Source organism: Schistosoma mansoni, chromosome 6 (genome assembly GCF_000237925.1).
Source record: "Schistosoma mansoni strain Puerto Rico chromosome 6, complete genome".
NCBI lineage: Eukaryota > Metazoa > Platyhelminthes > Trematoda > Strigeidida > Schistosomatidae > Schistosoma > Schistosoma mansoni.
Window position 1 is genome coordinate 19,495,048 of NC_031500.1, and position 16,044 is coordinate 19,511,091.

Below are 16,044 nucleotides of genomic sequence, written 5' to 3' on the forward strand. Positions count from 1 at the left end.
TGACACTACGGATCATCGTGAAGCAATCAGTTGAGTGGAATTCGTCACTATACATCAACTTCATTGACTATGAAAAGACGTTTGACAGAGGTCAGAGAAATACTACATAAACTTGGCACAGCTGAATATGAACCCTACACGAACTTCATTCTCCCCAAGAATCTCAAAGACTTTTCATTTGATGATAGGAACGTAATTTTGTCGCAAATCTTCGGTGAAAAGTCATCTTCGTTCAATATTAGTTATCAATGTCTCAAGTTAGCAAAAGCTGGAGACGAAGATTGGGTACAACATTCTAGCGTATTAAATCGCAAGTTTGAACGTTTTAAATCATCGTCAATAACAGAAGGCCAGTTCAAGTGTCTTGTTTTGTATGCAGTTTTCAGTCGCTTGAAGATGCCCACATCACAACCACAATTCTGAGTAAAATTTAACAATGTCCAAATATGAGGCTACAAGAAGTGAAAAGTGAATTTCAGAGGTTGGTGAACTTAAACATGACACTTCTATGGTTGAAAACAGTGATCAGTCACTATAAGTACAGTTAATAAATGGCCAAAAAGATTCCTTTGTACAAAAGCAGAGCAGATCAAACAAACAGCCTCCATCCTCGTGATGGTTATGCAGTGAGTCGCATTACATGACGTTTTGTCCATATGAAAACAACTGTTGCACTAGATGTCAGCATAAAGGACATAAGGAATCCTTCTGTTTAAAAGAAATATGTAACGTCGTTTGCCATGGATTCATTCGAGAAGACAAACCTCATGCATAAACCAGTAAAATAAAGGTAGCAAACACATGAACTGAACATAGTCGAGGAAAATATGTAACCATCAAGGATGACAGTCACCGTGTTTGACCGAAGCTCGACAACAGACCTAGTTTAACTCCACTAGTTACACCAGAACTCCAGGAAATATTTCTTGAAGCCAGTCACTGGTGAGCATACGTTGATTACTATCAGGAAGGGTTTTTGTGGATATTATAGTAATTTTGATTAACCATGCAACCAGTACAACAACTGACCATTTCATAAATTTCTAACTATCTAGTGTTCATTTATTGTCTCAATACTTCACAAAAAACAACCATGTATCGAATGGTTATGAACTGGAAGTTGAAGAATATCCACATTACGAACTTGATGATTTTGTGATCGACGATGAAAATTCGTCGGCAATCGAACGTGAGACACCATTAACATGATACGGTCGTATTACCTCAAACACTTGTATGAACATGAAATGTATGAATGTCATTTAACTCGAAGAATGTGATTTTATTTTGTTGAAACTGGTTGCGGTAATCATTTTTGATCAAGTTGTTGTTTACAATAAAACTTTTGAATCATCATATTTTCTATTTCGACTTCAGTATGTTGTGAATGATTAAGTTGTTCTAGTTTGATTGTGTTCAGCCAGTTAGATCGTATGAGATCTAGTGCTGACATTCTATCTGTTAGTAATGACAATGAATATGTTGTTTTAGTGAAGTAGATGATCTGATTCATGTTGTCTATTATTTTGTTAGAACTAACAATCTTTATAATAGTAATGATAACAATGAATCATATCATCCTATTTCTGAATCGAGTAGGTGACGATCACTACAAATGACAAAATACATAATAGAGTAGGTCTGTTTAAATATATTGAATATCTGATGGCATTCAGCAGCTTTTCTTCCTATAATCAGGTTTGATATTATCGAAGACATCGATAAACAAACACATCTCAATAGATTCTGCATTATTACTTGCAGATTTCATGAGAGTGGCTATGATATCATGTGGTCTATTGAGCGTCAGACGATTGATTACATTGAAGAAACTTGACTGTCCATTTAGTGGTGATTCTCTTCATGTTTGTTTGGAAATGAAAACCTTGACCCTGATTTTGGACATTCCAAATTCGTCAGGTTGTTTTTTAAGGTCTCAATTAATCAGTTCACGAAATTACATTATCTGATACTATCGGAGTGACTCATTTAACGGAAAATCGTTTATCGAACATCAAATGCTCTCAGTTGAAGTTCCATGTACAACAACCTATTTTGATACTCTAGAAATCATCAGATATGCGACAATTTATTCAGTGAGCAAACTTATGAAATTGCAAAAAGGAATCTACTCATCGAGATTTCAGAATGTTCTTGCAAACGATGACTTGGTGGAGAATCTTCTGCTCTTCTATTCAGCTTCCTAGAGATTCTTCGTGTTTGCCTGTGAGCTGTATTCACATTTCCTGTACAAAATTTTCTAAAGATATGAATAGAAACTATGGAAACAAATTCACAAATGTGGTTTTTTGATACACAGATTACTAAACCAGGAGTGCCGAAATTTTAATGCCTTTTATGATGATCTACAATTTCATACATACAAAACATTTATATTTTCAAATGAACATAGTTGGATTCGGTCAGTCAATCAGCTACAACGTACGACCAAATACATATATGCATCAATCCAAGTTGCCACACCTCAATAGTACAACAAGATGAACACCGAATTCATAGAAATAGTCACCTCAATGTTAGTAATATATAAAAGAAAGATTGAGTGTTAGAATTTAGAGCACAGGAAGAAAGAAGTAGTTCATAGAAAGAAAGGTATAAAGTAATTTCAATCTCACAGATTAAGGGATGACAAGGAGTGTATACACCTGCGCTATTGTGATCGATTCTGAACCATGTTACACACAGTCTCCAACCATTAGCTACGATAGTCATTCAAATGAGAAAATACATAGGAGAGTTGGTCACTAGTCACTGCTTCTCACTAGAACTCCTGGATTTACCTCTCGAAGTCAGTCACTAGTAAGCATATTATTATTATTATCAGAAGAGGTTTTGTGGATATTTAGTATTTTCATATTTTCATAGTTGAAAGCGTGAGTCAATTGAAGCATGACCACCAGGGAAAACCTGGAAGCACTGGACGGCCATTTCGTCCTATTCTGGGACGAATTATCCAAAATTTGTAGATTCATACTTTATCTCCTGTTATATCTAGAGGTTAGATTCTCGATATGCTACGTACTACTTGACCACTCGAACGCTAGAACCCTCCATGTGTCACATGAGAAGACAGAAGACAAGTGAAAGGAATACTATTCTAAACAGTGTAAATATCGTACAAAACTCTCAGGTATTTATAATTTGTAGTAAAAACAAAATCATCATTACATTCATCCAATCCACATGCTGAGGTTTCCAGCATTTGTCCAGTAGAGAAGCTACACATCGAGATTCTGGAATGTTGTTCCGGAAGATGTTTGGATGGAATATCTCTACTTTTTTTGAGCTTCCTCGAGTTTGCCTGTGAGATGTCATCACATTTCCTGTACACAGTTTTCTCACGATATGAGAAGTAACTATGGAAACAAAATTATCAATGTGGCTTTTTGATACACAAATTTCTGAAATAAGATTACTGAAATTTCAATGCCTTTCTATGACCATCTACAGTTTCATACATACAAAACATTTATATTTTGAAACGAACATAGTTGGATTCAGTCAGTCAATCAGCTACAACGTACGACCAAATACATATATGCATCAATCCAAGTTGCCACACCTCAATAGTACAACAAGATGAACACCGAATTCATAGAAATAGTCACCTCAATGTTAGTAATATATAAAAGAAAGATTGAGTGTTAGAATTTAGAGCACAGGAAGAAAGAAGTAGTTCATAGAAAGAAAGGTATAAAGTAATTTCAATCTCACAGATTAAGGGATGACAAGGAGTGTATACACCTGCGCTATTGTGATCGATTCTGAACCATGTTACACACAGTCTCCAACCATTAGCTACGATAGTCATTCAGACCACAAACAGAATAGTCTGTATCTACCAACATGTCTAAGACTAGAAGTTAAATTATCATTTCTGAAGAAGAAGAAACTCATGATAAAGCACATTTCTTGAATCTAAAGAACATGGAAAGTAATTGGACTAATCTGGAACTATAGTTTTGGCAGTTCCATAAACGTAATGATGGTTATACACAGACTATTTATTATTAATTACTAATCTTCAGTGTATTTATTACACACATAACAATTATGGAGGTCACATATATTAAAGAAATATCAACCATTTCAATAAAACAGAATAATAAACATAAATCAATAAAGTTCAGTTTGTTGTTAGGTAGTTGAGTTCATTGTCTCAATCATCCAAAATCGTTCTTTTTTCCAATTTTCAAAATGAGATTTGGATGCATCGATTTGTTTATGTTGCAATGCAGTAGACTGGTGATCATAGACATAATTAGAGTTATGATTACTTTCATTGTACTTCAACAAATCCATTTCACCTGTAATAGAAAAAAAGTTAGGAATGAGATTGTTTGAGTTTAGATATTAAAATCGTTGGAAGCCACTTTAATGATCTAGAGGTTAAGCGTTCACGCGTGAGACCGAAGGCCCTAAGTTCGAATCTCGAGATAGGGATTGTGGATGCAAGCTGCTGAAAAGTTTAACAATAGGACGAATCGGTCTTCCAGTGCTAACAGGTTTTCAATGGTGATCTAACATCAATCCATTCATCATCTCAATTAAAATGTTTGAGTTGAATGTTTAATAATCTGATAGTTTTGATAGAGAAAGCTGTAAAACAAACACTCATGTGAACATGATTTTCAACAAATAATGATTTGTAGTTTTATCGATCCTTGTTTGCTTGAGGAGTTTATGGTGGTTTGCAAACATTGGAGTTTGTTTACGTTCTGAGGAGTGAGTGGGCTCTAGTATACTGAGCCTAATATAATGGTCTACTATACAACTTGAATCAACTAGTAAAACAGCGTTATATCATCCAGTATGTTTGATGAGCAACCATGTCACTCTCTCTAAGACTGAACTACACTAAACAACATCTCACATTACGAACACAAAAATCCATCTCGAAGTCAGTCAGTTTCTGTTTTAGAGATGTATGTGCCACACTTGTTTGCTAGAAGAGTGAACAATTAAATATGTTACACAATTCTCTCGTTAAAAGTACCTGTGTTTTCTCACTAACTTCGTTTAGGAGTGATTGAGGTCTGTAAGTAAAGGTCGAGTGATCGTTAAAAACATAGTGATGTCTTTTTCTTGTTGTGTAGTACGACTAGTGCAAACAGTCCATTTGCTGAGGTGATCACAGGTCTTACTCAAGTCTCTTTGAACTGTGTTAGGTTTGCTATTGAATATAGCCTTATTCATTCATTTGCATCCTCTTCGCCCTTTTCACACTGGTAACCATTACTTCTACTTTACTAACTTACATTATTCTTTAATGTCAGGTTTTCATTATCATATATACTAAGTTATACCATTATAAGTTACTCTGCTTCCTATTTCGAATTCCTACTTCGTTAACAGTTAATTATTGAAGAGTTGTCTAACAGCTGTCGTTATATAGTCCGTAATTGAATCATTCATTCTAGTATAACTGGATCGTACCTCGGTTCGCAAGTGTTATAGACCACCGAAAAACCATAATACCTCAATCACTTTTATTGAAATTTAACAATACTGTTAAGCAGCATTCTGTTTTACCGCGTCTACATCCACGTTTTGTTGCCAATCATTACTAGTTTACCACTTGAATGTTTACCTACGTATATCAAACATTATTAAACACAATGAGGTTTCATATAATCGTTTACTAGATGTTTGGCTTTGTGTATCAGCCTACTACTTTCAGTGTCACAAATGATAATGACCATGGCTATGTGTAAGAGATTTATTGAAGTTATTTCACTTGAGTATTGAATTGTAAAGTAATACAAATATAGATCATGGTATTATGCAACTCTCTAGCTGAATTATTAATTCTGAGTACTGTCAATTCAGTAAGAGTTTCTTATTTTACATCAGGAAATGACAAGACAAAATTACAAGGACACTTGTCAGAGTCATAGTGCCTTACATTGATAGTTAGTGTTTAAATGGGTAGTTTAGCAAGGTATCCAACAAGGATATATACAACTATCGAACATGATTGCTCCTGTTTCATTTCCTAACATTTTGTCATCAAAATATCCGAGGAAATCATGTCGTCATGTTGACCAACTTACTAAACACTTCACCAAGAAATTCACTTTCTCGTTTGGCTAAGCACTATTTTGGCATTTAAGCTGATGTCAGTTCGTGATGAAAACACTGAATCGAATTCCCAAGCCTAACCGTCAATTGGAAATCATAATTCGAACTCCTCACACTGGTCTATAATCATCATTTACTACCAGTTAGTAGATTGACATTTTCAAGGTGGTTTTAGCGTTCCTCAAAGTTAGTCCGTAAATTATAGTCTCACTGAAATGGCACATCAAAATCGCACATAAACCTTCAGTAAATAAAACTCACTTGTTTTCGATTTGTTCGTCATCGGATTTGACGATAGTTTTGAGAAGAAATTTATAAAGTGTGGATGGTGAACATCCTTCTGTGTATAGACAGCAGTATAGTTTATCATTTGAGGAACTGGAACAACATCAATCAAAATGAAAAAATCTGTGATTATGTAACATAAATGGTAATCTATATATATATACTACCTAGAAGAGATTCATTTACAAAAACAATCCAACGAAAATAATGTAATGGCCTGTATACACTTAAGATTTGATACTCTATGAGATTGAGACTCTCGATTGTTCTGCCCACTCTCAACCATTTAACAAACTATGAACAGAGGCTTAATGATTCATAGTAGATGTGAAAACATTCCCCATCTCAATTGTGATCCACTTCCTAGATAGTTATCACCATATTCAGTGTTGTAAGCAATCATAAGTGGTTTTCCACCTGAACATCCCAACTACATCACCTTACAGCAAATAGATATCTATCGACGTATTCCGGAGCTCATCTTTAGTTCAGTAATAAATGAGAAACTGATTATAATTAAATGAAATCTTTCAACAGAGAAATCATTTTCATGATGAATATCGCACATGGTTTTATCAAATGAAATGAACGATCCTATGGGTTCCCATTGTTCTATATAATAATAACTAAACAAACACTTGGTTAGACATTAAGGAGGTAGAATGGATATGTGCAATCTCAGAGATTCAGTTTCAAGCAAAATATTATTAGTTCGTTGAGAGAGCTTGGATCAGACTGTCGAACAAAACGTCGAATCAGTCAGATTTTACAAATATATTCCTCCTCCCTTATGACTTACATAAATGTGGCTTCGAAAGTATGTGAAATTATTCATTCACATTTAGACGACAGCTCATATAACTCTTGGTTGGTTGAATGAACTATGAGGACGGTAGTTGAAGTGAATCGGAAAACTTGAATTGTGATAGAACTACGATCAACTGATTGAACTGAGATTGACCACATGGTTTAAATATGATGTCATCTGATGCACATCCAATTTAATAAGTAGCAAACGAATTAACATTCTACTACATTCAACAGATAACTATATTCATCAGTAAACATTCAATTAACATTTCATCAAAGATCACACACACTAACTTACTTCCCAATACGAAGATGTTTAAATGCGGAATATTGAACGTAACCAGAAAGAAGAACAATTTGAAAGATTCAGATGAAACTGCGAGGTTTATCTACACCATGTCAATGACAATTACTCTTACTGAGGTCATCATTTGAAAATCCAATGAATATGTATATGTATAGGTAAACGTATAGGTATATATATCTGTATTTGTTCTCACCATGATGCCAGTCTATGAATGAGTAGACCATTTTCGAGTGGATTACAATTATATTGAAGTGTGTGAAATTTCATGTTCTATTTTTGAATACTAATCACTATGATCATTTGTAATGGATAACTTGTTGTTGTCAAGGTGTTTATATTATTGAACTATTAGAGGTATATAATGAGTGAAATACAGTAGTTGAAGAAAGCAATTATAATCAGTTAAATAGAATAACATAAATTCATTTCATTTATCTAGGCTATCGTCAACCGTTTATAATCTATAATATTTTAATACTCGAAATTATTACAGGATTTAACACATATACACAGCTGAATTGGAAACTTTTACATATCTGGGCAGCGTCATTGATGAACACGGTGGATCTGATGCAGATGTGAGGGCGAGAATCGACAAGGAAGAGCAGCATACTTGCAACTGAAGAACATCTGGAACTAAAAACAATTGTCAACCAACACCAAGATCAGAATTTTCAATACAAATGTCAAGACAGTTCTACTGTATGGGGCGGAGACGCGGAGAACTACGAAAGCCATTATCCAGAAGATACAGGTGTTTGTTAGCAGTTGTCTACAGATGATACTTCGGATCAATTGGTCAGACACTATCAGCCACATCCTACTTTGGGAGAGAACAAAGCAGATTTCAGAGGATGAAGGAACCAGGAAGAAGCATTGGGATCGGATAGGACACAGATTGAAGAAAGCATCTAACTGCGTCACAAGGCAAGCCCTCACATGGAGTCTTCAAGACCAAAGGAGAAGAGGAAGACCAAAGAACACATTACGCCGAGAAATGGAGACAGACATGAGAAGAATGAACAAAAAATGGATAGAACTAGAAAAGAAGACCTAGGACAGAGTAGTTTGCAGAATGCTGGTCGGCGGCTTATGCTTCATTGGGAGTAAGAGACGTAAGTAAGTAAGTAAATACACAGCTGAAGTTGGTTATAAGTAATCAGGTATTTTCATAAAAGGTTAAAGATTCCATTCAAGTTTGTTAAGATTGGTGAGTCAATGTTGTAATCAAAGAGTGATTCAGTAATTTCCTCTTCACTATTTAATTAACATGTAAGTGATTTGATTATTTATCTGTTCAATCGAGTACATTCAATTACAACTTACTTACTTACTTACTCCTGTTACTCTCAATGGAGCATTAGCCACCGACCGGCATTCTCCAACCCAACCTGTCCTGGGCCTTCTATTCTACTTCTATCCAGCTGTTGTTCATTCTTCTCATATCTGATTCCATTTCTTAACGTAACGTGTTCTTTGATCTTCCACTTCTCCATTGGTCTTGAGGATTCCAAGTGAGGGCTTGTCGTGTGATGCAGTTGGTTGCTTTCTTCAATGTGTATCCTATCCGTTTCCAGCGCTTCTTCCTGGTTCCTTCATCTGCTGAAACCTGGTTTGTTCTCTTCAACAGTAGGTTGTTACTGATAGTGTTCAAGTACATCTACATACAGAGAATAAACTAATGTGTTTGTTTTGTTTAAAGAATAAACAATAACAATCAATCTAATAAGATGAGAGTCATTTGAATCATATCAGTAATATTAAATGAATGCCATTCATGTAATACACTTGAAGTGAATAAAATACACTCGTTGTTAAAGTGAATTACATGTATCAAAGGTATATACATATTGAAGTGAATCATTGAATGTATTCGGTACATGTAATACATAATACAAGACAATAAATGACAATGTTTTCTTTTTGTTATCACTCTCTCTCTCCATTATTCTAATGAAACATCAACAGAACTTATCATGTATTGATCAGGGTATATATATGTATTACTAACTTTACTTACGTCTGTTACCCCTAGTGGAAGAGCATAGGCTGCATACCAGTATTCTCCATCCAACCCTGTCCTGGACAAACCTTTCCAGTTGTTTCCAGTTAACATTCATCCTTTTCATATCTAATTCTATTTCCCGGCGTAATGTGTTCTTTGGCCTTTCTCTTTTTCGCTTCCCTTCCGGTTTCAAAGTTAGAGCTTGCTTCGTGATGCAGTTTGGTGATTTCCTTAATGTATGTCTTATCCAATTCCCATGTCATATATGTATATAGGATTAGTATAGAATGGTAAACGGAAATGCTACCATAACTCCATATCCATTCTAGTCTGTCGTTAAAAAGCAGGGTGACAATATGCTTTTTAAGGAATACTTGTTCGTTGATAATTTGTGATATAAATCAGGTTTGCTGAATATTTGTAAATTCATAGGCAGATGTTTGAAAGTGTCGTCTTGCTCTCAAATATGTAGGTATGTGGTGATGGCATGGTGATTACATGAGAATCCAGCATCTTCAGTAGTTTAGCTTTCCTATAACATATGAGAAGTGTCGAAAATATCGTTCTGAAACAAATCATACCTTATCTTCAAGTTCGAATTCGCCACACCATTGTAGATCATCAACGTTGATGATCTACATCGAGTGATTGGAGGCCTACTCAAATTAGACGAGGACGGTGTAACGAACAAGCTAACTTCGAAGTCACACCTCGCGATCAGCACTTTACGTGGCTTGCCCCATCGATATATCAAGGGACCATGGATGCTCTGAAGACTGTACAATACAAAAAGACGTTATAACAGGAATATATTAAATTCATTTAGTATAGTTTGTTTGAATCTTCCCATCGATGTGTTAGGACTGCAACTGGTCAGTCATCCAGCTCGTCATCCAGCTGACGAGTCCCAAATAGGACGAAACGCGCGTCCTGGATTCCACTGCTAGCCACTATCCATCTCTGCTTACCAGGAATATATTAGTTAAAGTAGACACAAGCGAAAGTAGAACCACTGCCGCATGGGCCGGTTCATGGCGTATGATTAACTGATGTGTGTTGACTGTCCTTGACCTTGACGGGGATCGATGATGTGTTCGATATTTAGTGACCCAACTGCCGGATGATTTGGCTAGGTTTCAGTGACATTTCACTGGCCCTACACCATCTATAGAGTGCAAAAGAATATAGAGATTTTACGTAAAAATCTTATTACAGAAGTTCACTTGTCCCTTCAGCTCTATTTCCGTACTCCCACCTCAATCACACTAACAACAAATATCATTGATCAGTGTGACCTGTCAAGAAAAGTCAATCACTCGAATGTTTCTACAAATGTTCTGTCACCACTGAACGTATTGAAATATATTTTGAAGAAAACTTCACTAATGGATGTATGAAAATAGAAAATGGAAGGTATAATTTTTGTAAAACACGATGTTTACCATAACTTGGATCTACTTCAACGTTGAACATAACCATTCATCGAATGAGTCTTGGAATTTCTCTCTCATTCCAACCTGATCGATTGATCACATTTGAAATGCTCAACATTAAGTCACGAGATGATAATTTATCCACGTGAATTGAAGTCACCACACAAACATTATCACTTAGTTAGTTTGCCAACGTACTCTGAAAGAAACCCTCATAAGTATACTACATTACAAACGATGATAACTTATCTAAATCTCCATGAGACATAGCTAAAAGATCAGGTAAACAGATTAAAACACGAAATGGACACTGTCAATTGCTACATTCTATAAATAGAAAAAATGCACTTTTTAATGCAAAATGAATCCATGACTAGAAGTAAACAAGCAAATATATTGTGAAAATTTGACAGCAATGTCTTGTAGTTCTGATGGTGTATGGTACGTATAGTATTAGTTTTGAAAGTGGGACAATTACATTTGACCGAGATATCGAATATAGTTACCTGTGCATTGTCGCGTTAAATAGAAATTTCGAACTGTGATTGATGCGTCGTTCATTCATTTACGTGATGATGTTGTACTTTAGGAACTTGCTCTTACTTTAGTGTATTTTGAGGCCTACTGAAGCAGAGTGTGATGCTGCACTATTTGTCTTCAACTGAATTTGTTGATGTTTATGGGATAGAATGTGTTAGTTATGGCGATAACTAACGAATCAAATAGTTGTTTAAGCTGCTACTACTTCAATTTGGTCTATCGTGTCTGTAGAGTATCCCAGTTGCATGTGAGCTGACAAATGAAGTACATTATAATCCTATTATATTAGTGTAACTCGTGATTTGTATTCATTTCGATAGGATACTCATTACTGGTCAGTATGTTTTTGCGTTGCACTTAGTGACTATAATTCATTTAGTCATGATACTATACAAGTTGTTATTTGTACTTTTAGGAACACATCATGTTTAAAGTTAAGTTTTCCTCGTTCTGACTAGCTTAATTCATACAGACTTTGGATCGTCAGTATTGCGTTCGCAGTCCTAGTAGAATATGTGTAGGACAACTTGAATCCTACAGAAGGGTGAGGTCATCTGCGATGTCCAAATCTTCTAACTGATTGCGAGCTGTGCATTTTATCCCATACTTCCACTCAGATATCGGGGTCTTCATAATCTAATCAACCGCCAGAAGAAAGTGGAAGGAGAGAGTTGGCAGTCTTGTCTGAATCCGATCTTCGCTTGGACTGCGTCTGTCAGTTGTCCTCCATGCACCACTTTGCACTGTCGTCCATCGTATCAACTTCGTTTGATGATGTTGATGATTTTCTCAGCTACTCCATAGTGTCGAAGAAGTTCCCATAATGTTTTCCTATCCATACTGTCAAATGAATTTTCATAGTCAATGACGTTGATGCATAGTGAAGAGTTCCATTCAACTGATTGTTTAAGGAGAGATTCATCATAGCATCCTTATGTTAGCCTTCAACAATCAAGCTGGAATCTCAAATGCAATAATCACGCATGACCTTTTTAACATCCAACTAGTTCGGTTAGAACTAGCTAACCAATTTAAGCTCTCCATGATAATGATATGCTGTTTAAAGTGGCACGGTAGGATATCCAAATGACAACAAACACAACTATAGTTTTTCGTCATTAACTATGACCGTAATATGGAGATGGGATAGTGAATACTGTAAAGTTTCACTAAATCGATTTGTGTTTTGAAATTCATGTGGACAGGCTCCTAATGCTAAGAGGAGCTAGCCAACACAACTTGAACTTATACTGATAAAAATAGAACCAGCTAAATATGAATCAGGCTAATTGTTCTGATTATACAGTATGGAGACAGAAAGTTCAATAATCAAATTATACTGAGGAAATTCAGAAATCCACTACAATATTATTCGTATCAGTAGTAAGTAAACAGCAGTGGATATACGGACCTCAATATGATGGTGTTCGCCAAACTTGTCTAACATAGAAAGTTCTCTGATCTAAATAGAACTAGACAATCTCCTAAACTCACATGATGATAATGATGGATGAGTTGTTACTCAATCATCAAGAAAACTTCAAATGGTTCGACTTAAACTATGTGTTAGTCAGACATTTACTAACCTTAATACCAATAGTGTTCTGCATTTGAGTCATTATATACCTCTAATAGTTCAATAATATAAACACCTTGACAACAACAAGTTATCCATTACAAATGATCATAGTGATTAGTATTCAAAAATAGAACATGAAATTTCACACACTTCAATATAATTGTAATCCACTCGAAAATGGTCTACTCATTCATAGACTGGCATCATGGTGAGAACAAATACAGATATATATACCTATACGTTTACCTATACATATACATATTCATTGGATTTTCAAATGATGACCTCAGTAAGAGTAATTGTCATTGACATGGTGTAGATAAACCTCGCAGTTTCATCTGAATCTTTCAAATTGTTCTTCTTTCTGGTTACGTTCAATATTCCGCATTTAAACATCTTCGTATTGGGAAGTAAGTTAGTGTGTGTGATCTTTGATGAAATGTTAATTGAATGTTTACTGATGAATATAGTTATCTGTTGAATGTAGTAGAATGTTAACTACATCACCTTACAGCAAATAGATATCTATCGACGTATTCCGGAGCTCATCTTTAGTTCAGTAATAAATGAGAAACTGATTATAATTAAATGAAATCTTTCAACAGAGAAATCATTTTCATGATGAATATCGCACATGGTTTTATCAAATGAAATGAACGATCCTATGGGTTCCCATTGTTCTATATAATAATAACTAAACAAACACTTGGTTAGACATTAAGGAGGTAGAATGGATATGTGCAATCTCAGAGATTCAGTTTCAAGCAAAATATTATTAGTTCGTTGAGAGAGCTTGGATCAGACTGTCGAACAAAACGTCGAATCAGTCAGATTTTACAAATATATTCCTCCTCCCTTATGACTTACATAAATGTGGCTTCGAAAGTATGTGAAATTATTCATTCACATTTAGACGACAGCTCATATAACTCTTGGTTGGTTGAATGAACTATGAGGACGGTAGTTGAAGTGAATCGGAAAACTTGAATTGTGATAGAACTACGATCAACTGATTGAACTGAGATTGACCACATGGTTTAAATATGATGTCATCTGATGCACATCCAATTTAATAAGTAGCAAACGAATTAACATTCTACTACATTCAACAGATAACTATATTCATCAGTAAACATTCAATTAACATTTCATCAAAGATCACACACACTAACTTACTTCCCAATACGAAGATGTTTAAATGCGGAATATTGAACGTAACCAGAAAGAAGAACAATTTGAAAGATTCAGATGAAACTGCGAGGTTTATCTACACCATGTCAATGACAATTACTCTTACTGAGGTCATCATTTGAAAATCCAATGAATATGTATATGTATAGGTAAACGTATAGGTATATATATCTGTATTTGTTCTCACCATGATGCCAGTCTATGAATGAGTAGACCATTTTCGAGTGGATTACAATTATATTGAAGTGTGTGAAATTTCATGTTCTATTTTTGAATACTAATCACTATGATCATTTGTAATGGATAACTTGTTGTTGTCAAGGTGTTTATATTATTGAACTATTAGAGGTATATAATGACTCAAATGCAGAACACTATTGGTATTAAGGTTAGTAAATGTCTGACTAACACATAGTTTAAGTCGAACCATTTGAAGTTTTCTTGATGATTGAGTAACAACTCATCCATCATTATCATCATGTGAGTTTAGGAGATTGTCTAGTTCTATTTAGATCAGAGAACTTTCTATGTTAGACAAGTTTGGCGAACACCATCATATTGAGGTCCGTATATCCACTGCTGTTTACTTACTACTGATACGAATAATATTGTAGTGGATTTCTGAATTTCCTCAGTATAATTTGATTATTGAACTTTCTGTCTCCATACTGTATAATCAGAACAATTAGCCTGATTCATATTTAGCTGGTTCTATTTTTATCAGTATAAGTTCAAGTTGTGTTGGCTAGCTCCTCTTAGCATTAGGAGCCTGTCCACATGAATTTCAAAACACAAATCGATTTAGTGAAACTTTACAGTATTCACTATCCCATCTCCATATTACGGTTATAGTTAATGACGAAAAACTATAGTTGTGTTTGTTGTCATTTGGATATCCTACCGTGCCACTTTAAACAGCATATCATTATCATGGAGAGCTTAAATTGGTTAGCTAGTTCTAACCGAACTAGTTGGATGTTAAAAAGGTCATGCGTGATTATTGCATTTGAGATTCCAGCTTGATTGTTGAAGGCTAACATAAGGATGCTATGATGAATCTCTCCTTAAACAATCAGTTGAATGGAACTCTTCACTATGCATCAACGTCATTGACTATGAAAATTCATTTGACAGTATGGATAGGAAAACATTATGGGAACTTCTTCGACACTATGGAGTAGCTGAGAAAATCATCAACATCATCAAACGAAGTTGATACGATGGACGACAGTGCAAAGTGGTGCATGGAGGACAACTGACAGACGCAGTCCAAGCGAAGATCGGATTCAGACAAGACTGCCAACTCTCTCCTTCCACTTTCTTCTGGCGGTTGATTAGATTATGAAGACCCCGATATCTGAGTGGAAGTATGGGATAAAATGCACAGCTCGCAATCAGTTAGAAGATTTGGACATCGCAGATGACCTCACCCTTCTGTAGGATTCAAGTTGTCCTACACATATTCTACTAGGACTGCGAACGCAATACTGACGATCCAAAGTCTGTATGAATTAAGCTAGTCAGAACGAGGAAAACTTAACTTTAAACATGATGTGTTCCTAAAAGTACAAATAACAACTTGTGACTTTTCAAATCTCGTTCTCAGAGAAAATACCTCCAAACAAGTTGATTTTTAAGAAAATTTTGTAATCTATTGTACAGTTTTGGGTATATACTGTCTTGAAGAGGTCAACATTTTTAGGGTAACTAGATGGAGTATGATTTTAGTGTACAGAACTTTCTTTGAGAAACTTTCATTAAAAAGATTCATCTTTAGTGAGTATATTTAATT

The 16,044-nt window shown here is 35.1% G+C and overlaps 1 protein-coding gene across 1 annotated transcript; it reads right to left on the reverse strand.

The window, feature by feature from the left end:
- Nucleotides 1-4,033: 4,033 nt before the first annotated feature.
- Smp_077740 (hypothetical protein) lies at nt 4,034-13,471 on the reverse strand. The gene is made up of 3 exons (XM_018798532.1): nt 13,395-13,471; nt 6,364-6,480; nt 4,034-4,328 (listed from the first exon to the last, which is right to left on the reverse strand). Exons 2-3 carry the CDS (start codon nt 6,470-6,472, stop codon nt 4,159-4,161), a joined length of 279 nt encoding a protein of 92 aa, XP_018653464.1. The 5' UTR covers nt 6,473-6,480; nt 13,395-13,471; the 3' UTR covers nt 4,034-4,158.
- Between the last annotated feature and the right edge of the window lie 2,573 nt (nt 13,472-16,044).

Coding starts and splice junctions, on each gene's coding strand:
- Smp_077740 (XM_018798532.1), bottom strand. CDS start 6,472: ATGATAAACTATACTGCTGTCTATACACAGAAGGATGTTCACCATCCA. Junction 4,329..6,363: donor GACGAACAAATCGAAAACAA/GTGAGTTTTATT, acceptor TTTCTATTACAG/GTGAAATGGATTTGTTGAAG.